The sequence below is a fragment of the Apodemus sylvaticus genome, chromosome 3 (assembly GCF_947179515.1).
Source record: "Apodemus sylvaticus chromosome 3, mApoSyl1.1, whole genome shotgun sequence".
Classification (NCBI taxonomy): Eukaryota; Metazoa; Chordata; class Mammalia; order Rodentia; family Muridae; genus Apodemus; species Apodemus sylvaticus.
This window is the reverse complement of record NC_067474.1, coordinates 124043188-124065110: the sequence shown is the minus strand read 5'-3', so window position 1 is coordinate 124065110 and position 21923 is coordinate 124043188. Positions and strand designations below refer to the sequence as shown.

Genomic DNA, 21923 nt, shown 5'->3' with positions numbered 1-21923 from the left:
GTTAAACTCTAGTCTACATGAGTTCCACACAAGTTGGCAGCCTGAGGCTAACATCAATGCTGGCCCTCCCTCTGGTGTATGTGTGTGTGTGTGTGTGTGTGTGTGTGTGTCTGAGAGAGAGACGGAGAAACAGAGAGAGACAGAGAGAGAGACAGAATGTGAGCATTAACATGCACCAGTGTGTGTCAGAAGACAACCACAGGCATCTGTCTTTGCCTTTAACCTTTTTTGTGTCAGGGTTTCTTGGTATTCACCATTGCATACAGACTTGCTGTCCCTTGAGTTTCCAGGGTTTCTCCTGCTTTTGCCTCCTGTCTGCTACATGTACAGGTATTGGGATTACAAAAACATATACCATGAGTCAAACTTTTACAGGGGTTCTTGTAATTCAAACTCAAGTCTTCATGCTTTCCCAAGAAGCACATTTGTCCATTGAGCCATTTGCCCAGCCTTATCATCTCTATTATTTAGCCAGTAAGATTATTACCCTAGTGTTATTGTTGTTGCCCTATTGCCCTATTGCTCTCAGCCCCATTGAATTTTTAGTTTGAGGTGGTCTCATTTAATTGTCCATGCTGACCTTATACTTGTGGTCCTCCAGCCTCAGCCTCTAGAGTAGCTGGGATTACAGGCATGAACCACTGTTTTTTTGTATGTTTTTTTTTTTAAACTGTGGGGGAGGGGTCAGTGTGTGCTGCAAGTTTTTTTTTTTTTTTTTAAGGGAGAAAGGATTTTTGTGCATCTCTGTGGAAAAGTCATAGCAGTAGGAATTAGAGGCAGCTGGTCACACAGCATCTAGAGAAGCAACTGGGGGCAATGCTGGCGCTCAGCCTGTTTTCTCCTTTTTACTGAGTCCAGGATCTCCAACCCATGAATGATGCCTCCCACATTAAATTGGGTCTTCCCATTGGGCGGTGGTGGCACATGCCTGTAATCCCATGCCTGTAATCCCAGCACTCTGGGAGGCAGAGGCAGGTGGATTTCTGAGTTCAAGGCCAGCCTGATCTACCAAGTGAGTTCCAGGACAGCCAGGGCTATACAGAGAAACTCTGTCTTGAAAAAAACCAAATCCCCCCCCAAAAAATAAATAAAAATTCTTCTTTGATCATATTCCATATCCAATCCCATGACAAAAATTGTCAGTTTTTTCTTAATCTGACAGATTTTCGCTCTTTTGAACTCTTAACAGTTTACATAATCACTGTCTCTTTTCTAAATTATTTTTATTATGCAAACCTCACTTCTATTATTTGTCATTTCTCTCCACTTAGTCTCAATAAAAATAACAACAGGCCAGAAACTTCCTCAGAATAAAAGTCAAACATTTTGTGGTATTGGGTTTGGTGACTCAGATCTGTAATCTCAGCACTGAAAAGGCTGAGGCAAAGAACTATGAAATCAAGGCTAGCCGACAAACTTAGTACATAGTACGTTCCAGGTCAGCCTGGGCTACATAACAAAACCATGTCTAAAAAAATAAATAAATAAAGAGAAGAAAAATAATATCAACCCCTTTAGTGATGACATATAAGACCCAATGGCATTGTGCCTCTGTTGCCTCAGCCATCTTGGTTAGCCACATACACACTGTGTGCCTGCAGATACTCACAGGACACCTGGCATGTTCTAGGCACTGCAGGTTCAAGAACAAACAAGTTAGAGTCTATACCTACTTGCAAGGACATACAACTAAAACAATACATAGAAAACTGTTAAATGACAATAAAACAGTAATTTTTTTAATTTATTTAATGTTATGGGTAAGGAATGATGGGAGCCTTGTGGGCTTACAGTTAGAGCAAGGCTGCAGACAGGCAGGGCTTCTATTACACATCCTCTCTTTGTTTAAATAAGCAACTTCAGCCAATAGTGACATCATTTCTGTTTGTGTTACTTTTATTACTATAAATCAAATCCTATCATTTTGTCATGCTCTACTTTATTCTGCCTTGCTCAGGACTTCCGAAATTACCAGTATACTTTGCCAGTTGTTCAAGGTTTAGTGGTTGATATGGCAGTTCGGAAAACAAGCATCAAAATTCCCAGCAACAGATATAATGAGGTAAGAGTTTTACCATGAAGGGGCATTTTTTTCAAAACTGAAAATGTGAATAAAAGTAAAAAGTGTATTGAATGTAAATTTCATCTTCAATTGTAGTAAACTCAGTTTATATTAAATTTGATTTAATTCATTTGTGTAAAATTTCCTTGTAGAAAAGTAGAGTGATAAATTCCAGACTGTTATAGTAATTGGTTATGTCATTTGATCTTTCATGACAGTATCATGACAGTGTTGCATTTTTATTAAGAAGTATAAAGTTAGCTATAGCATAGCTATAAATTATCTGGTGGAATTTCTTTTTCCTTTTTTCCCTAGTATAACAAATGCTTTGTTGTTCATTTGTTTTGCTTTTTTAATTGAAAATAGACTTATTTTTCATAAGGATGTTCTGATTAAGGTTTCCCTCCCAATTCCTCCTTCCAGATCTTCTTTGACTCCCCACTCACTCAAACTCACACCCTTTCTCTCTTTCTTTCTCATTAGAATGCAAGCAGGAATCTAAAAAATAATAATGTAATGTAAGGCAATATAATATTGTGGGTAGCCCTGGGCTTGTATTTTGATGCTAATTCCACTCCTTAAGAGGGGCAGCAAATGAGGAGTTACTTTGTGACCCTTCTCCCCACCTTAACTTTTCTTTTTTTTTTTTTTGTTTTTATTCAATGTATTCTTTATTTACATTTCAAATGATTTCCCCTTTTCTGGGTCCCCACTCCCCGCAAGTCCCATAAGCCCTCTTCCCTCCCCCTGTTCCTCCATCTACTCCTTCCCACTTCCCTGTTCTGGTATTCCCCTGTACTGTTGCACTGAGTCTTTCCAGAACCAGGGACAACTCCTCCGTTCTTTTTGGACATCATTTAATATGTAGATTATGTCTTGGGTATTCCAAGTTTCTAGGTTAATATCCACTTATCAGTGAGAGCATACCGTGATTTATCTTTTGAGGCTGGGTTACCTCACTTAGTATGATGTTCTCCAGCTCCATCCATTTGCCTAAGAATTTCATGAATTCATTGTTTCTAATGACTGAATAGTACTCCATTGTGTAAATATACCACATTTTTTGTATCCATTCCTCCGTTGAGAGACACCTGGGTTCTTTCCATCTTCTGGCTACTACAAATAGGGCTGCTATGAACATAGTGGAGCATGTATCCTTATTGCATGCCAGGGAATCCTCTGGGTATATGCCCAGGAATGGTATAGCAGGGTCCTCTAGAAGCGTCATGCCCAGTTTTCTGAGGAACCACCAGACTGATTTCCAAAGTGGTTGCACCATCTTAGAATCCCACCAGCAGTGGAGGAGTGTTCCTCTTTCTCTACATCCTCGCCAGCACCTGCTGTCTCCTGAGTTTTTGACCTTAGCCATTCTGACTGGTGTGAGGTGAAATCTTAGGGTTGTTTTGATTTGCATTTCCCTAATGATTAATGATATTGAACATTTCTTAAGGTGTTTCTCAGCTCTCCAAAGTTCTTCATGTGAAAATTCTTTGCTTTGTTTAGCTCCGTACACTGCTTTTTAATGGGGTTATTTGGTTCTCTGGGTTCTACCTTCTTGAGTTCTTTGTATATATTAGATATTAGCCCTCTGTCAGATTTAGGGTTGGTGAAGAACCTTTCCCAATCTGTTGGTTGACGTTTTGTCCTTTTGACAGTGTCCTTTGCCTTACAGAAACTTTGTAGTTTTATGAGGTCCTATTTGTCAATTCTTCATCTTAGAGCATAAGCTATTGGTGTTCTATTCAGGAACTTTTCCCCTGTGCCCGTGTCCTCAAGGGTCTTCCCCAGTTTCTTTTCTATTAGTTTCAGTGTGTCAGGTTTTATGTGGAGGTCCTTGATCCATTTGGAGTTGAGCTTAGTACAAGGAGATAAGAATGGATTGACTCGCATTCTTCTGCATGCTGACCTCCAGTTGAACCAGCACCATTTGTTGAAAAGACTTTTTTCCACTGGATGCTTTCAGTTCCTTTGTCGAAGATCAAGTGACCATAGGTGTGTGGGTTCATTTATGGGTCTTCAATTCTATTCCATTGATCCGCTTGCCTGACATTGTACCAATACCATGCAGTTTTTATCACTGTTGCTCTGTAGTAAAGTTTGAGGTCTGGGATACTGAATCCCCCTGAAGTTCTTTTACTGTTGAGAATAGTTTTAGCTATCCTGGCTTTTTTGTTATTCCAGATGAATTTGAGAATTGCTCTTTCTAGCTCTATGAAGAACTGGGTTGGGATTTTGATGGGGATTGCATTGAATCTGTAGATTGCCTTTGGCAAGATGGCCATTTTAACTATATTAATCCTGCCAATCCATGAGCATGGAAGATTTTTCCATTTTCTGAGATCTTCATAGATTTCCTTCTTCAGAGATCTGAAGTTCTTGTCATATAGGTCTTTCACTTGTTTGGTTAGAGTCACCCCAAGATACTTTATGCTGTTTGTGGCTATTGTGAGGGGTGTCATTTCCCTAATTTCTTTCTCAGTCTGCTTATCCTTTGAGTATGTAAAGGCTACTGATTTGCTTGAGTTGATTTTGTAGCCAGCCACTTTGCTGAAGTTGTTTATCAGCTGTAGGAGTTCTCTAGTAGAGTTTTTTGGGTCACTTAAGTATACTATCATATCATCTGCAAATAGTGATAGTTTGACTTCTTCCTTTCCAATTTGTATCCCTTTGACCTCCTTATGTTGTCTAATTGCTCTAGTTAGGACTTCAAGAACTATATTGAGAAGATATGGAGAGAGGGGGTAGCCTTGTCTAGTCCCTGATTTTAGTGGGATTGCTTCAAGTTTCTCTCCATTTAGTTTGATGTTGGCTACCGGTTTGCTGTATATTGCTTTTACTATGTTTAGATATGGGCCTTGAATTCCTCTCCTTTCCAAGACTTTTAGCATGAAAGGATGCTGAATTTTGTCAAATGCCTTTTCAGCATCTAATGAAATGATCATGTGGTTTTTTTCTTTGAGTTTGTTTATGTAGTGGATAGCATTTATGGATTTCCTTATATTGAACCATCCCTGCATCCCTGAGATGAAGCCTACTTGATCCTGGTGGATGATCGTTTTGATGTGTTCTTGGATTCGGTGGGCAAGAATTTTATTGAGTATTTTTGCATCGATATTCATAAGGGAAATTGGCCTGAAATTCTCTTTCTTAGTTGGATCTTTGTGTAGTTTTGGTATCAGCATAATTGTGGCTTTGTAGAAGGACTTGGGTAGTGTTCTGTCTGTTTCTATTTGGTGGAATAGTTTGAAGAGTATTGGTGTTAAGTTTCTTTGAAGGTCTGATAGAATTCTTCACTGAAACCATCAGGTCCTGTGCTTTTTTTGGTCGGAAGGCTATCTATGACCCCTTCTATTTCTTTAGGGGTTATGGGTCTGTTTAGATGATTTATTTGATCCTCGTTTAATTTTGGTATTTGGTATCTGTCTAAAAAAATGTCCATTTCCTCCAGATTCTCCAGTTGTGTTGAGTACAGGCTTTTGTAATAGGATCTGATGATTTTTTGAATTTCCTCAGTTTCTGTTGTAATATCTCCCTTTTCATTTCTAATTTTGTTAATTTGGATACTTTCTCTGTGCCCTTTAGTTAGTCTGACTAAGGGTTTATCTATCTTGTTGATTTTTTTCAAGGAACCAGCTCTTGGTTTTGTTGATTCTTTGTATGGTTCTCTTGGTTTCTACTTGATTGATTTCAGCTCTGAGTTTGATGATTTCCTGTCTTCTCCTCCTCCTGGGTGAATTAGCTTCTTTTTGTTCCAGGGCTTTCAGTTGTTCTGTTAATCTTCTAGTGTATGCTCTCTCGAATTTCTTTTTGGAGGCACTCAAAGCTATGAGTTTTCCTCTTAGCACTGCTTTCATTGTGTCCCATAGATTTGTGTATTTTGTGCCTTCATTTTCATTAAATTCTAAAAAATCTTTGAGTTCTTTCTTTATTTCTTCCTTGACCAAGGTATCATTGAGTATTGTTCAGTTTCTATGTGTATGTGGACTTTCTGTTGTTTTTATTCTTATTAAATACCACATTTACTCCATAGTGATCTGATAGGAGGCATGGGATTAATTCAGTCTTCTTATATTTGTTGAGGTCTGTCTTGTAACCAACTATATGATCGATTTTGGAGAAGGTACCATGAGGTGCTGAGAAAAAGATATATTCTTTTGCTTTGGGATGAAAAGTTCTATATATATCTGTTAAATCCAATTGGTCCAAAGCTTCAATTAGTTTCACTGTCTCCCTGTTTAGTTTCTATTTTCCTGAATGGTCCACTGATGAGAGTGGAGTGTTGAGGTCACCCACAATTATTGTGTTAGGTGCAATGTGTGCTTTGAGCTTTAGTAAAGTTTCTTTTATGAATGAGGGCGCCCTTGTATTTGGAGCATAGATGTTCAGGATTGAGAGTTCTTCATGTTGGATTTTTCTTTTGACCAGCAAGAAGTGACCTTCCATGTCTCTTTTGATGACATTAGGTTGAAAGTCAATTTTATCTGATATTAGAATGGCAACTCCTTGTTTCCTGAGACCATTTGCTTGTATAATTGTCTTCCAGCCTTTTACTCTAAGGTAGTTTTTGTCTTTGACACTGAGGTGTGTTTCCTGTATGTAGCAAAATGTAGGGTCCTGTTTACATAACCAGTCTGTTAGTCTATGTCTTTTTTGGGGGGAATTGAGTCCATTGATGTTAAGAGATATTAAGGAGTAGTGGTTATTGCTTCCTATCATTTTTGATGTTAATTTTGTGGTTATCTTCTTTTGGGTTTGATGAAAGAAACTTAATATCCTGCTTTTTCCAGGGTATAGTTTCCCTCCTTGTAATGGTATTTTCCCCCTATTATTCTTTGTAGGGCAGGGTTTGTGGAAAGATATTGTGTAAATTTGGTTTTATCATGGAATATCTTGGTTTCTCCATCTATAGTGATTGAGAGTTTCGCTGGGTATAGTAGTCTCGGCTGGCATTTGTGTTCTCTTAGAGTCTGCATGAGCTCCGCCCAGGATCTTCTAGCTTTCATGGTCTCTGGTGAGAAGTCTGGTGTAATTCTGATAGGTCTTCCTTTATATGTTACTTGCCCTTTTTCTCTTACTGCCCTAAGTATTCTTTCTTTGTTTAGTACATTTGGGGTTTTGATTATTATGTGACGGGAGGTAGTTCTGTTCTGGTCCAGTCTGTTTGGAGTTCTGTAGGCTTCTTATATATTCATGGGCATCTCTCTCTTTAGGTTAGGGAAGTTTTCTTCCATAATTTTGTTGAAGATATTTGCTGGCCCTTTAAGTTATAACTTTTCAAATAAAGGCTTGAGCCAAAGATTGGGCAGGAGGAAGGAGGAGGAGTTGAGAGTTTAGGAGAGGAGCCCAGGGGATCAACAGGACAGAGAGGAGCTATGAGGGATTGACAGAGAGGCTGCAGAGAGAGAGAAGCCTGTGGCCTGGAGAAACCGCAAGTTATATGGAATAATATAGATGGGAATAGAGTAGTGTAGGGGGAGGTCTGCCCAATCTAGGCTTATACCTTGTTTTGTTACTAATTGAGTTGAGCTAGCTTGTTTTCTTTCTTTCTTTCTTTCTTTCTTTCTTTCTTTCTTTCTTTCTTTCTTTCTTTCTTTCTTTCTTTTTTCTTTTGTTCTTTCTTTCGTTCTTTCTTTTTTTTCTTTTTCTTTTTTTTTTTTTTTTTTTTTTGGTTTTTCGAGACAGGGTTTCTCTGTGTAGCCCTGGCTGTCCTGGAACTCACTCTGAAGACCAGGCTGGCCTCGAACTCAGAAATCCACTTGCCTCTGCCTCCCAAGTGCTGGAATTAAAGGCCTGGGCTACCACTGCCCAGCTGAGTTGAGATTTCTTTTACAGGGGAATTGGGTTGGAAACAAAGTAACAACAAAATAAGATAAAAATAAAACCAAACAAACTGGAATAGGATGAAACACACAAACTACCAGGAGAAAAAGCCAAAGAAAAAGCACAGAAACATATATAAATGCAGAGGCACACATATTTGCATACACAGAAATCCCATAAAAACATAAACCAACAATCATCATCTATTTGCAAAATACCTATAAGGAAAAAGAAAGAATGAAAAAATAATAATAGAAGTAATTCTCAGACAAAGTGTTATGAGATAAGGAACCTCCAGAAGTACCATTGAGTTTGTTTTATGCTGGCCCTCTACTGCTAGCCATAGGTGTCTGTCCTTAAGGGTGGCATTATACCCAGTGAGACTCCGTTGGAGAGTAGTACTTTTTCCTTTGCAAGTGGGTTTCAGTTGGAGATAGCTTTGGAATTAGGGATAGGGCTGTGTCCACTTTACTTCTCAGGGCTAGGACTCCATCTGACTTAGACCTGGCCATGCTGCCCCACAGCCCCTGTAAGTTTATATGTAAATCAGTCTTGCTGCTTTAGAACTTGGTGTTCTTAGTCCCCACTGACTGTTACAGTATTTCTATTTCCTCTTCTATAGGATTCCCTGAGTTACAAGGGGAGGGATTTGATAGACATCCTATTTCGGACTGAGTGTTTCAAGATCTCTCATTTTCTATATTTTGTTCCATTGTAGTTGCTTTTGTTCCAATCTACAGCAGGAGGAAGCTTCTCAGGTGATGGCTGAACAAGGCACTGTTCTATGTGTATAGCAGGTTTTCATTAGGAATCATTTTATTGCTATATTGTTTTAGCAGAACAGTAGTGTTTGGATTTCCCTAAGTCCCTGGCCTATCTAGCCTTAGGTCCTTGGCCATGTGATCAGTGCTGAGTAAGGATTCCATCTCGTGGGATGGGCCTTAAATCCGGTCAGATATTGATTGGTTAAGTTGATAAGCTTTGTGCCATTAGTGCACCAGTGTATCTTTCCTGCAGGTCACCATTGTAGATCAAAAGGGTATTTGCCTTTTTCCTTTGGTATCGTGCAGAGTGCTAAGTGCTCATTGAATTGTTTAGGTGTTGTCTTCAGCAATAGGGCCTTACCATCAGCTTGTAGTGAGTAATCAATAGCCTTGGAAATAGACTGTGTTGTTTAAGGATGTCTCTAGGTTGTTCTTGACTAACAACTTGATTAGATGCAACCCATTTCCAAAATTGCAGGTTTTATTTGGTGGTGAGAGATGTCTAGTTGGGCATACACTACTAAGCCCATCTTTTTTTCTGGGAGCTGGGGAATCCAAATTCAGGTCCTTATACTTGCACAGCAAGCAGTTTATGCATCACTGGACTGTTTCTGCCCTGTAGATGGTCTTTTTACTCTAATGTGTGAGGCCCTTGACCTGCTTTTGCTTCCCACTTTTCAATGAACTGCTTTCTTATTTACATGCACCTGCCTTACTCTTCACTTGCTTAACCCTACTTACTTTTCAAGTATAGACTTAAGGATATATTCTCTTAATTGATTCTAATTCCTATTGGGTGTGGGGGGGGTCCCTGAAAAAACTGTGATTGACAAATGAATGATCTTGAAGAGGACAAGAAGGAAATTCAGTTCAGCACAACCTAGCCAGTGCTGATTCAAATTTCTAGAGTCTAACCCTGAGCAATTTACTATAAGCATATTTAAACACAATACAATTTAGAAAAGAAGTTTTCTGGTATAATACAATACCCTGCGCACAAGAGATATGTGTTATCTTAGGTGCCTAGGGAAGGATCCAATGTTGTCTCAGTCATACAGATGGTGTGGAGGTCATTTGTGCTGTTTATGGGAGCTTGGGGGAGCCCCTGACTATATAGATAATGCAAAAGTCACCTAGTTTACTAGTTACTGCCAGTCCTGCTTGTGGGAGCTGGGTATGGCCTGACTCTTCAGATAACACAGATCACTAGGTTATTAATCACCTCCATTCTGCCCTCTGGGTGAAAATACAGATTTTCCTTAAAAAACAGCATTTGTTTAGCACTCTTGTTTTCCTCAGAGCTATCTTTGAGCACAGGGACCTTTGTGCTCCCCACAAATTCTCATCTGGAATAGCTTTTCCCTGTTGTATACATTTCAAAGAATTTTTCCCCTTTGAAAAAGAGTCTCACTATGTAACTCAGCTGGCTTGGAACTTTCCTGAGACTCACAAAGATCCACCTGCCTCTGCAAGTACTGAGATTAAAGGCATGCACTACCATGACCAGCACATTCCTAGAATTTTTTGCACAGTACTGATAATTCTATACTTGTTATTTTTATGATTAGTATTTTTCTGTGTGACTTTTAGTCCTGTGGGGGATGTGTCTGTCTTATTTGCTCTGGTAAACTGCCTAGAGCATAGTAGGTATCCAAGAACTATGTTGAAAAACAATGAAACAGGAAGCAAAGAGACGGCTCAGTGGAGGGAAGTGCTAGCCACACAAGCCTGCCAGTCTGAGTTCAATCTCTGGAACCTACATTTAAAAAGGCCGTGGCTGAGTGTGGTGGCATGCGTTTTGAATTCTAGCACTCCTAAGGTAGAGGAAGGTGAGTTATGTGAGTTTGAGACAAGACTGGCCTACATAGAGAGTTCCAGACTATCCAGGGCTACATAGTGAGGCTTAGTGACAAAGACAGAACATGGGGCTATCTCATGTTCTTTAATTTTTTACTGTTTGAGTACCAACAAAAGCAGAATTCTGCATATAGAAAATATTTATAAATTATTAGGTAAATAAATAAATAAATAAATGAATGACATCTTATGAATAATGAGTGATGCTTATACATTCAAAATAATTTAAATAGAAGAAGGATAGACTAGGAGGGTGGCTGGAGCCTGTAATGTCAGCTTTCAGGAAATATGGACAGACATTTCAGGAGTTCTAAGCCATCCTCTTACATATTACATGTATGTGTCTCCAGTAGATGACCATAAACTGCATAGTGAAAAAGAGGCTAAAACAGACTAATAGATTAGTGGGAAGTAAGGTGGTGCTGTACTGTCTCCAATGGCTTCAGAAACCAGGTGAAGAAACTTAAATCTGTATGTGAGCACAGGTGAGCATGTGGAGATCAACTTTCAGGAGCCAGGTCTTACGTCTGCCTTGGGCTCCAGAGATCTGACTCAGGTCATCAGGCTTTATGTCATGCCCTTCTACCCATAGATATACTTATATGTCAGGCAGTTTAGAAAAGGTGCAAGTGCTTAATAGAAAGAGTATGGAAAGTTCATTCTATACACGACGAAATTAGGACACAAGAAATAGTTGAGTTACAGCCAAACCCAGGCAGATCCCATATGTTTGTTAAGATCAGAAAAATGGGGCTGAAGGGATGGCTAGTGGTTAAGATTACTTTTGCTCTTATAGAAGACATGGGTTGAGTTTCCAGCACCCATAGAAAGACTCACAAGGGATTTCTTGTATCTCAAGTTGCAGGGAATCCAGTGCCTGTGCCCTCCACAACATGTACCAAATGCACATGTAGTGTGTGTGTGTGTGTGTACATATATATACACACATGCAAGCACTCAAATGTACATAGTATATAAGTAAATCTTAAAAGAGATAGTGTAGGGCTGGAGAGATAGCTCAGCTGTTAAAGGCTAGGCTTACAACCAAAAATATAAGAGTTTGGTTCCCAGCACCCACGGCTGTCTCTCCAGCCATAAATAAATAAATAAATAAATAAATAAATAAATAAATAAAGGAAGGAAGAAAAAAGAGACATAGTGTAAATAAATCAGATTTTGGAATGAAATAGAGTATCTGTTGTTGGGGTCTAGGAGTTGCCCCACAAACCATATGAACACACCAATAACTAACCTCTATTGTGATTGTTTTCAGGAATACCAAAATACAGAACATAACAGAATATTCAGTCAACTCAGGCATGAAAAAGTTTCCTAGTAATAGCATATGAAAAAGTTTCCTTGTAACAATATCAGCATAAAATGGCCAGCTAGACAGGAATAGTTTATTGAGCATTCATCCCAGGACTGATCAGTCAGGGCTGAAAATCAGACTCAGGAGCTGATTATGACCCTCAGCCAGAGTTCTACTGGGTTTTTAAGTCTGAAATTCATAAACATCTGTGTCAAGTTATTTTACCAAGCTGGATTTAGGGATAGGGGACTTCCTTAGGAACATGTCTTTGTTGTACACTTATCCAGTTCCAATTGGTTGGGATATTCACCTGTGACAGAAGACATGCCTTACCTAACATTCATGTCTTAATTTGATAACCAGGATGTCAATTACCCATGTACATGTCTCTTTCTGCCAAGTAGGATGTCAACTCCAGGGAGGAACTTAAAACTCTACTGGACTCCTACTCAAAATGGAAGCCTTATTCCAAATGACTTTTTATATTGGTGCAGGTGACTATACCAGGAGCAGCTTATCCACAGGTGCAAGAAGTGATGCCAGGCAGTTGAATCAGGTCCAAGCATATTGTGGCTAACAATATAAAGCCATTCTAACTGACCTCTATTGTGATTGGTTTTCAAGAATACCAAAATACAGAACATAACAGAATATTCAGTCAACTCAGGCATGAAAATGTTTCCTAGTAATAGCATATGAAAAAGTTTCCTTGTAACATATCAGCATAAAATGGCCAGCTAGACAGGCAGTGATTACCCAGATCTTAACAGGTTTTTTTGGGGGGGGGGGCGGGGGCGGTTCAAGACAGGGTTTCTCTGTGTAGCCCTGGCTGTCCTGGAACTCACTCTGTAGACTAGGCTGGCCTCGAACTCAGAAATCCACCTGCCTCCCAAGTGCTGGGATTAAAGGCGTGTGCCACCACTGCCTGGGCGACCTTAACAGTTATATCATCATAAGAATTAACCTTTCAATCTCTGAACTAAAAAGTACTATGTTTCCACTTAGAAGATTATTGTGACATTTGTATCAGTATATCACATAATTAGTGTCAAAAAATTATGCCTGGCGTACTGTAGTTGTTTGTTCATTATCATTCAGATTACTCATTTGTATAACATTTATTGAACTTGTGTTATAAGCGTTTCATAGACTTGTAGGTTATGTCTAACTTTCTACTATAACTACATCTATTTAGGAAGTGTACAACTGTGTGGATATATAGGAAAGCAATCAGTGGTGCAGACTCTGGAAATAGTTTTATAAAATACTGAAGTTAACTGTATATTTTGGTTTTGTTTGTTTTGAGACAGTCTGAGCCTTGAATCACAAACACGTACCTCTGTGTCTGGTTTATTATGACACTGGGAATTGAACTCAGGGCTTCATAATGCTACTAAGCAAATGCTTTACCAAGTGAACTACATTCCTAGTCCTTAGTTGTAGATATTGATTGATTGATTGATTGATTGATTGATTGGTTTTTTTGAACAGGGCCTCACTATACCTCCTTAGCTAGCCTGGAACTCACTATAGAACAGGCTGACCCCAAACTCACAGAGATTACCTGCCTGTGCTTCCCATGTGTGGGAACTAAAGGCATGCACCACCATTCCAACTTGACTAGATTTTAATGTGAGAAATGGAAGATAGTAAATGTATTAAAAGAAGCATGCAGTATTTTCCAGTAACCAGCCTAGGCTCTATTACATGTGGGGACTTAGTTATAAGTTAGACTTGGACCATGGTTCTCATAGGCTATGCATGTCACTCAGCAGCACAGTGTGAGCTGGTTGTTTCTAGGATGTCCTCACAGCAGTCCTTTCTATAGTTGGAGTAACCAACTGGGAGCATCTTTTTAGACCTTTCTCTAACCAGATTTTGCTGAAATGCATAAAGACAAAGATTCATTATCAAAGATTCATATCAGACAGTTACGGGAACTGTCCTGGCTTAGAGGCTCTATAGGTGTCAGCAACTGGAAGTCGGAAGTTATGTTTAGCTGTTACTGTTCTTTGTACTTAGATATAGTTGATCAATCTTTATTTCTGATCCTGATGGAAGAAAAGATATCAGTTGCTAATGAGTTCATCTTATTTGAAGGTATGGTCTATTCTACAGCACAGTTTAAATGAAGTAATTAGGGAAGCCCTAATTCCATATGATTTAATACTATGAAGAGACAATATAGCTACAGATACATAAAGAGGGAAGATAATAAAGATGTAAGGTGACAAAGTAGCTGCTTTGGGGGGGTTGTTTTGTTTTAGTATTATTTATTTTATGTATATGAGTACGCTGTATCTGTCTTCAGACACACCAGTAGAGGGCATCAGATCCCATTTCAGATGGTTGTGAGTCACCATGTGGTTACTGGGAATTGAACTCAGAACCTCTGAAAGAGCAGTCAGTGCTTAACCGCTGAGCCATCTCTCCAGCTCCATATCAAGGGCTCTATAATAAATCTTTGTTATGGCTCTTGGTGAAAGAATCTCTGATGACTTTAGTACTAGACTCTATTTTCCGGGACTATGAGATAAGCCACTTTTGTAGTTTGTGCCACCAACTCTGAAGTGCTTTGTTACAGGGATACTGGCTTACTAGCTACAAGAGTACTGTAAAAAGCTAGTCAAGACCAATGTAAAGAAGCAAAGGCAGCAGACAGTGCAGTATGGAGGGAAGTTCATTATTACCTTAATTTACTGCCTGCATCTTCCAGGCCATAAGACAAATAGAACCTAAGCAGACCTGAGGTCTCCCCTAATTGAATTGAGGAGAGAGAGTTGAGAATACAGGGAGACTTTGATGGCACGAATTTGCAGGCAAATTTTGCAAATTTACCAGAAATGGAAGAGCTCAGGAGATCCACAAGGATTTTGTGTTGAATGTATGTACATGAAGAAAATACTGGAAAGAAACAGGTAGAACAGTTATCATGGATCCTGTTCCTGCTTTCTTACTAGCCATGTTACACATAAAATAATGTTACTAAGCCACATTAACAAGTTGAAGAGAACTTCAAAAGATGTGTGTCAATGAGCTAGGTTAGTGGGTAGAACTTGTCAAGGCCCCAGAATCTGTCCACATGGTAGGTGGAGAAACCAACTCTGGCAAGTTCCCCTCTAATCTACACATGTGTGTCATGGCACACAGGGATGCATACAAAAATAAATAAATACTTTAAAAATAAACAAGTGTCGGGCAGTGGTGGCGCACGCCTTTAATCCCAGCACTTGGGAGGCAGAGACAGGGAGATTTCTGAGTTCTAGGCCAGCCTGGTCCACAGAATGAGTTCTGGGACAGCCAGGGCTACACAGAGAAACCCTGTCTCGAAAAACATTAATTAATTAATTAATTAATTAATTATAAATAAATTAATTAAACAAGTAAGCCTGTTAAGAGAAGCATGCTTCATTTTAAAAAATCTAATTTCAGGAGAGAAAAATAGGAAATTCCAGGGTGAGATGACAGATTAGAAGCATCATGTAACATGATGAATGAGAAAGTCAGCAGTTAACTATTGCTGAGTATGTGAGAATGTCAGAGATCACCAAGATGATTGCACCACTGAATGGTGTGGGCAAACAGGATACCACAGTGAGGAGGAGCGCAGCCCCCAGTGGCCGCCCAGTGCGCTGGGGGAGCAGAAGCTTCCTCCTCCTCTCAGCACTTTTCTCCATACTTATATTCTTCCTTTCATTTGCCTTGCTTCAGGTTTCTTTTTTCCCTTCTTGCTTCTGTCTTTCATTCCATTCACTCAAGGTTACTAGATTTACCCACCCACCCCCAACAATTTTTAACTTCTAGTACATTCAACATTATTTTTTCTAGATTCTGTTCTTTGGTCATTAGCAGTGTATTAGTCGGTATTGACCTATTTTAAGTATATTTTGGTATCCTGTTTGGGCTGATGTTTCTGTTATACAGTTTGTCTGTTTCTCTCTTGGGTGAAACTAAGATTGCACCCTCAGATATAGGCTCCTACCAAGTAGACCTCCAAATAAAACCATAAGAGATGCCTGGCAGACATGCAGATCATAACACACAAACAAAAAGCAAGGCAACTGTCACCTCTGAGACATTGCAATTCCCCAATACATGAATCCCAAAATATTGCACTGGTTGAACTGCCAAGGTAGATAGGTAGGTGGATGGGTGGGTGGATGGATGGATACAGACATACATACATACATACATACAGACAGACAGACAGACAGACAGACATATGCTGAAATAAATAAACACACAAATAGCCTACTTCTATAAATAACTGTGACTTCAAAGAAGAAACAAACAGTAAGAATGAAAGGAAATTTATAAGATCATCGATGCAAAAGCCACCCAGAGTAAAAGTTAGCAATGTGGATTAGAAATTCGGTAAGGTGCTGGGCGGTGGTGGCGCATGCCTGTAATCCCAGCACTCTAGGAGGCAGAGGCAGGTGGATTTCAGAGTTTGAGGCTAGCCTGGTCTACAGAGTGAGCTCCAGGACAGCCAGGGCTACACAGAGAAACCCTGTCTCGGGAAAAAAAAAAAAAGGAAGGAAGGAAGGAAGGAAGGAAGGAAGGAAGGAAGGAAGAAAGGAAGAAAGAAAGAAAGAAAGAAAGAAAGAAAGAAAGAAAGAAAGAAAGAAAGAAAGAATTCAGTAAGGAAATTGAGTTACTAAAACCCAACCAAATCAAACAAAAAAAGCAGGAAAGTTAGAAATTACAATTAATTGCATATAAATACATAAATAGGCCAGATGGTTGTGATGCAGGCCTTTAATCCCAGCACTCAGGGGGTAGAAGTTGGCAGATCTCAGAGTTTGAGGCCAGCTTGCTCTACAGAATGAGTTCCAGAAAGCCAGGGCTACACAGAGAAACCCTGTCTTGGAAAACCAAAAACTGAAAGTGAAAAAATAAAAAAATAAGCAAAACCATAAAATCATCACTGAGGACTGAAGAGATGGTTCAGTTCAGAAGAAACTTTGCTGCTCTGTCACATAAACTGAGTTCCCTTCCCAACACCCTCATCACCTGGACTCCAGCCTCAGAGCATCCAGTCCCCTCCTGTGACCTCTGGAAACATGCACACATGGGGCATATACACACATGCACAAAAATAGATATTAAAAAGAGGAGCTGCAGAGCTGGCTCAGAACCTAAGAGTAGCATACCACTTTCACAAAGGACCCAAGTGTGGTTCCTAGATCCCACATAGTTTACAAATATCTACACAGTTCAGGGAGGTCCAGTGCCCTCTTCTGACATCAATTGGTATCCAGGCATCAATTTAAAAAAAAAAAAAAGCATTAGAAAAAAAAGAGTGCGACCACAACATTCCAAGAACGCTGGGCATGATCAGGACCAAATGTAAGAATTCAGAGGTAGAAGAACAAACTTAAGATTCAGAAAGAAAAAAAAAACAAAAAACCTCAAGGCGAAATTATGAAACACATGACCAGGTCAAAGGAACCTTTTAAAAACAGCAGAGAAAGACATTTCAAGATAAGCACCAATGAAAACAATTCATAACTGCAGAAGATAATCCTGGTAGCTAGCTTTTCTCATTATGTGTACTTCCAATTTGAAATAGCCCAAAATTTCTATTTTCAAATCAGAGTAGGAAACAATCTCAAGAGTCCATTCAGCTTAACTTGTTCAGTCTAAGTTACTCAAAATGGACCTGGTCATGTGTTTCGTACCTGCCTGCAGTCCTGCATTCGTGAGGCTAATACAGGGCTGCTGTTAAGTGTGAGGTCAGCCTGCGTTATTTATATCTGACCAAGTGCTGCAGAAGCAGCTTAAGGGAAGAGGGGCTCCTTTTGGATCAGTTTTAGAGACTACAGTTTATCATAGCAGGGATGGCAAGGAGCCTGAAGTGAAATCTGAGAAAAATTGGGGAAAAAGAAAAAATATGAACAAAATATATGAATTATTTTTTTCAGTTAAAAAAAAAAGTGAAAAAAGAGGCAAAACAGAAAAGGATTCCCAACCAAGAAAGAGCCCTAGTGCTCTGCCCCCCTCAGGCCTGCTGAGTTCTCCTTACAGAAGATGACCATCTTCCTTCTGTTTATGCATGCCTGGCAACAAGAACTGCCAGTGGCTCTGAGGCCCTGGGCCTCTGACAACCTCTGCGGTTCTTGCCTATCAGAGCTCAGTCCCAGTGCCCCTTAGCCTTGTGACCTCTAATCTCATTATTTTTATTCCAGTTGCCACAAGTGCCATAGGCTCTCATGGCATCCCTCATCTCACAAATGTCCCAGCACACGGGGACATTTCCTTCAGACCACCACAGTTGGTATCTAATTGATTACTCTAGGATATATACTTACTCTGAAGGCAGAGCTAAGCTCCATGAATAAGAGAACATGTGAGTCGGCCTTTATACCTCACTCAGTATAACATTTTGTAGTTTCATCTATTTGTAAATTTTATGATTTACTTTTTCTTTACAGCTGGATAGTATTCCGCTGTGTGTGAGAGCGTGTGTGTCACATTTTCATTACCCACTCATCGGTTGAAGGACATTTACACTGTTTCTATTTCCTAGCTATAGTGAATGCAGTGGCAGTGAATATGGCTAAGCAAGTGTCTATCCTTTGAGCAAATGCTGAGTGATGGGCTAGTGGGTCATAGAAATAGCTACCTTCTTAAAATCCCATTTTACAGAGGAGGAAACTAGGAGAGGCCAATTAAGTTGCCAAGGTAGTTAGTTTCTAACAAAGCCAAGATTCAAATACACTCTGGCTTGCTCCTTGCTTGTTAGTCACTATTCAAGTCTGAATGGAGATAGTGGCATGTAAAAACAAAAGTAGAGCATCTCAGAGCAGGGGATGCTCACCTTAGTGACTGGGAGCCAGAGAAGGCTCTGTGCAGGAATTGAGAGGTGTAGTAGGCCATGATTTGGAGCCTGACTTTTCAGGTGTTTCATTCGGCAGAATAAAGAGAAGCAAAATAATAGTATATGCAAATACTTAGATGTGAAATTATACGGCAGAAAGTGGTCTTTAGGCTGCCCCTGCTTGTCTAACACATGCCCTCAGGACCCTTTAGCTCTTCCCACAAATTCTAGGATGAGCAAGGTTGTAGCTTGGAGTCTCAGGGAACTGGCCCAGTTTGAGGTATACATGAGCAAGGTAGTCATAAGAAGCCATGGGGGCTGGGAAATGGCTCATCAGGTAAGAACATTTATTGCGCATGATTGAAGTCCTCAGTTAAAATACCCAAACCCAAGTAAAGTGATAGATGTGGTCATATACAACTCCAGTGCTGTAAAGGAACTGAGACAGGGGGATTTCTGAGGCTTGCTGACCACCGTTGTAGTTCCAGGTTCCATGAGACACTTAGCTCAAGGGAAAAGTGACAGAGCAGAGCACCCAGTGTCCTCTCTTGGCCTCCATGCTTACAAACATACATGTGCATACACCACACACACATGACAACATTAGCACTCCCTTTTCAAAAGGAGCTGGAGAGCGCAGGACTTAGAGAGAGCTTTCTCTTTCCCTTGTGGGCTTAGGTAGTAAGTAGCAGCTCTACTGCAGTCGCCATGAAAATCCAATAGGGTCCTGCCCCATTGCTCTTGATATGTCTGCTCAGCCCACCATATGACCTGAAAATGTTGTTGAACATGTACTATCAGTACCTCCATCAGTGCATGAAGGACAAAGGCTCCATTAGGTTGGACCAAGTGACCTTCCTTGAATGGTTATTTCAAGACTAGCCAAAGAAAGAGATCATGTTGGCTCTTTATACATTCAAACAAACAAGCAGATCAGGAAAATAAAAGACTATTGGTGAAGATAAACTTTTTGACAAATTCTCACAAGAGGAACTGATCCATGCTAAATGTTCTAGATGGCTTAGAACCCTAGAGTGTGCTACTTCCATCTGGATTCCAGCAGAAAGATCAGACCGGGAAGCAGCCACTGTGCTATTTTACTGTGAGAATCTTTTCATATTCATAGAGAAGGAGGAATTCATAGAAGAATTCCTGTTTTTGAACAGAAATACTCATGGGGGCCTTGACCAAAAAAACAAAGGGAAGAATTTTTATGCCCAAAGAAAAGGCTGTATAGAAACTCATGAAGAAGAAAAAGTGATCCTGGACCCAAATCTGGAAAAATCTTTGACCAGCACCTCTGACACTGAACTCTGTGATCTTGCAGCTGTCCTTGGTATACACAGTTCACTCAAGCATCAACATTTGATGGAGAAACAGCCAACATCAAAGGTGGCAAGAGGCCTGTACAGAATGTGGTTAGATGTAAAACGTGAAGCTAGTGTTTGAGGAACCAGCCTGTCCCACACATGTGGAGGGAGAATCTGCAGTAAGTCATCAAGAACATTATAGGGCTGGAGAGATGGTGATTGGTTTTTTCGAGACAGGGTTTCTCTGTGTAGCCCTGGCTGTCCTGGAACTCACTCTGTAGTCCAGGCTGGCCTCAAACTCAGAAAACCCCCTGCCTCTGTCTCCCAAGTGCTGGAATTAAAGGTGTGCACCACCACCACCGCCCAGCTGAGAGATGGTGATTAAGAGCATCGACTGCTCTTCCAGAGGTCCTAAGTTCAATTCCCAGCAACCACATGGTGGCTCACAACCATCTATAATGGAATCTGATGCCCTCTTCTGGTGTGTCTGAAGAGAGCAATGGTATACTCATATACATAAAATAAATAAATCTTTTAAAAAAATTATAACTATGACCCCGAAGAAATTTGCAAAGATTCTGATTACCAACAATCACACAAAGTTCAGCCTGAATTTACCTGTAGCAATGACCTTGCAGCCATTGCTTTTCAAATAAGCAGAAAGTAAACCAGTAGCCGGGCGGTGGTGACACACGCCTGTGATCCCAGTACTCTGGGAGGCAGAGGCAGGTGGATTTCTGAGTTCGAGGCCAGCCTGGTCTACAGAGTGAGTTTCAGGACATCCAGGGCTATACAGAGAAACCCTGTCTCAAGAAAAAAAAAGTCTTAACATAGAATCAAATATATGGCCAGAAATGAAATTCTGGTTTTGAATAGAGGCCCTGAGAGAAAAATGACATCTTTTTGTTTTTGTTTGTTTTTTGTTTTTTTGATTTGGTTTTTTCGAGAAAGGGTTTCTCTGTATAGCCCTGGCTGTCCTAGAACTCACTCTGTAAACCAGGCTGGCCTCGAACTCAGAAATCCACCTGCCTTTGCCTCCCAGATTGCTGGGATTACAGGCGTGTGCCACTACGGTCCGGTGAAAATGACATCTTGACAGAGATCAAGATTGACAATCAAGCCAGGCAGCAGTGGCATATGTTTTTAATCCCAGCAGACAGAAGCCAGCCTGGTCTACAGGGTGAGTTTCAAGACAGCCAGGGCTACTCAGAAAAACCCTGTCTTAAAAAAACAAAAAACCTCCCCCACACACACACTCATGATTGGCAATCAAAGGCAGCAGTTAAGAATGGCTGTAAAGATAGAGATTGTCCAGGTGCTAGATGAAAACTTGAGTATCCTGGAATTTGAATACCAATTTATCAAACAAGACAGACAGGTGAGAACTGCCATTACAAAGAATAATGATCTAGTTCATAAGAAGAAAGGTTAAGGATAGTTGAAATAAAGTTTACTAGAAAAGGTAAAGCCATTTTAAAAAATGACCCAAGCTTCTCTTCTTCATAAATGCCTCCTACCCCTGTTTGTGTCTGTGCCTGTGTGTTTGTGTTACAGAGGGTATGCATATGTACACAAGTATGTAGAGTATGCTCACAATCAGAGTTCAGAGGTCAACATGACATGTCCCCCTCTGCCATTCTCCACCTTGTACTTTGAGAAGGGTGTATCAGCAAACCTGGAGCTCACTGTTTTGGCTAACTAGCCAGGCAGGAAAGTTAACACAGGAAAAAAACATAGAGAATAAGAAGTCAGGATGGATGGAGAGACACAGGAATTAGAAGGGAGAGACATTGAGTTTGAAAGAAATGTGAGATAGTGAGACCCACTTTTTTTTTTTTTTTGGTTTTTTCGAGACAGGGTTTCTCTGTATAGCCCTGGCTGTCCTGGAACTCACTTGGTAGACCAGGCTGGCCTCGAACTCAGAAATCCGCCTGCCTCTGCCTCCCAGAGTGCTGGGATTACAAGACCCACTTTTTTC

The 21923-nt window shown here is 40.2% G+C and overlaps 1 protein-coding gene across 3 annotated transcripts in view; it reads left to right on the top strand.

Annotated features, from left to right (window-relative positions):
* Nucleotides 1-21923, top strand: part of Zfyve9 (zinc finger FYVE-type containing 9) — a 158827-nt gene that overhangs the window by 94793 nt on the left and 42111 nt on the right. For all 3 annotated transcript variants that reach the window (XM_052176972.1, XM_052176970.1, XM_052176971.1), the window contains one exon: nucleotides 1958-2062. In XM_052176972.1, coding sequence (XP_052032932.1) covers nucleotides 1958-2062 — 105 coding nt within the window. The remainder of the gene's footprint in view (nucleotides 1-1957; nucleotides 2063-21923) is intronic.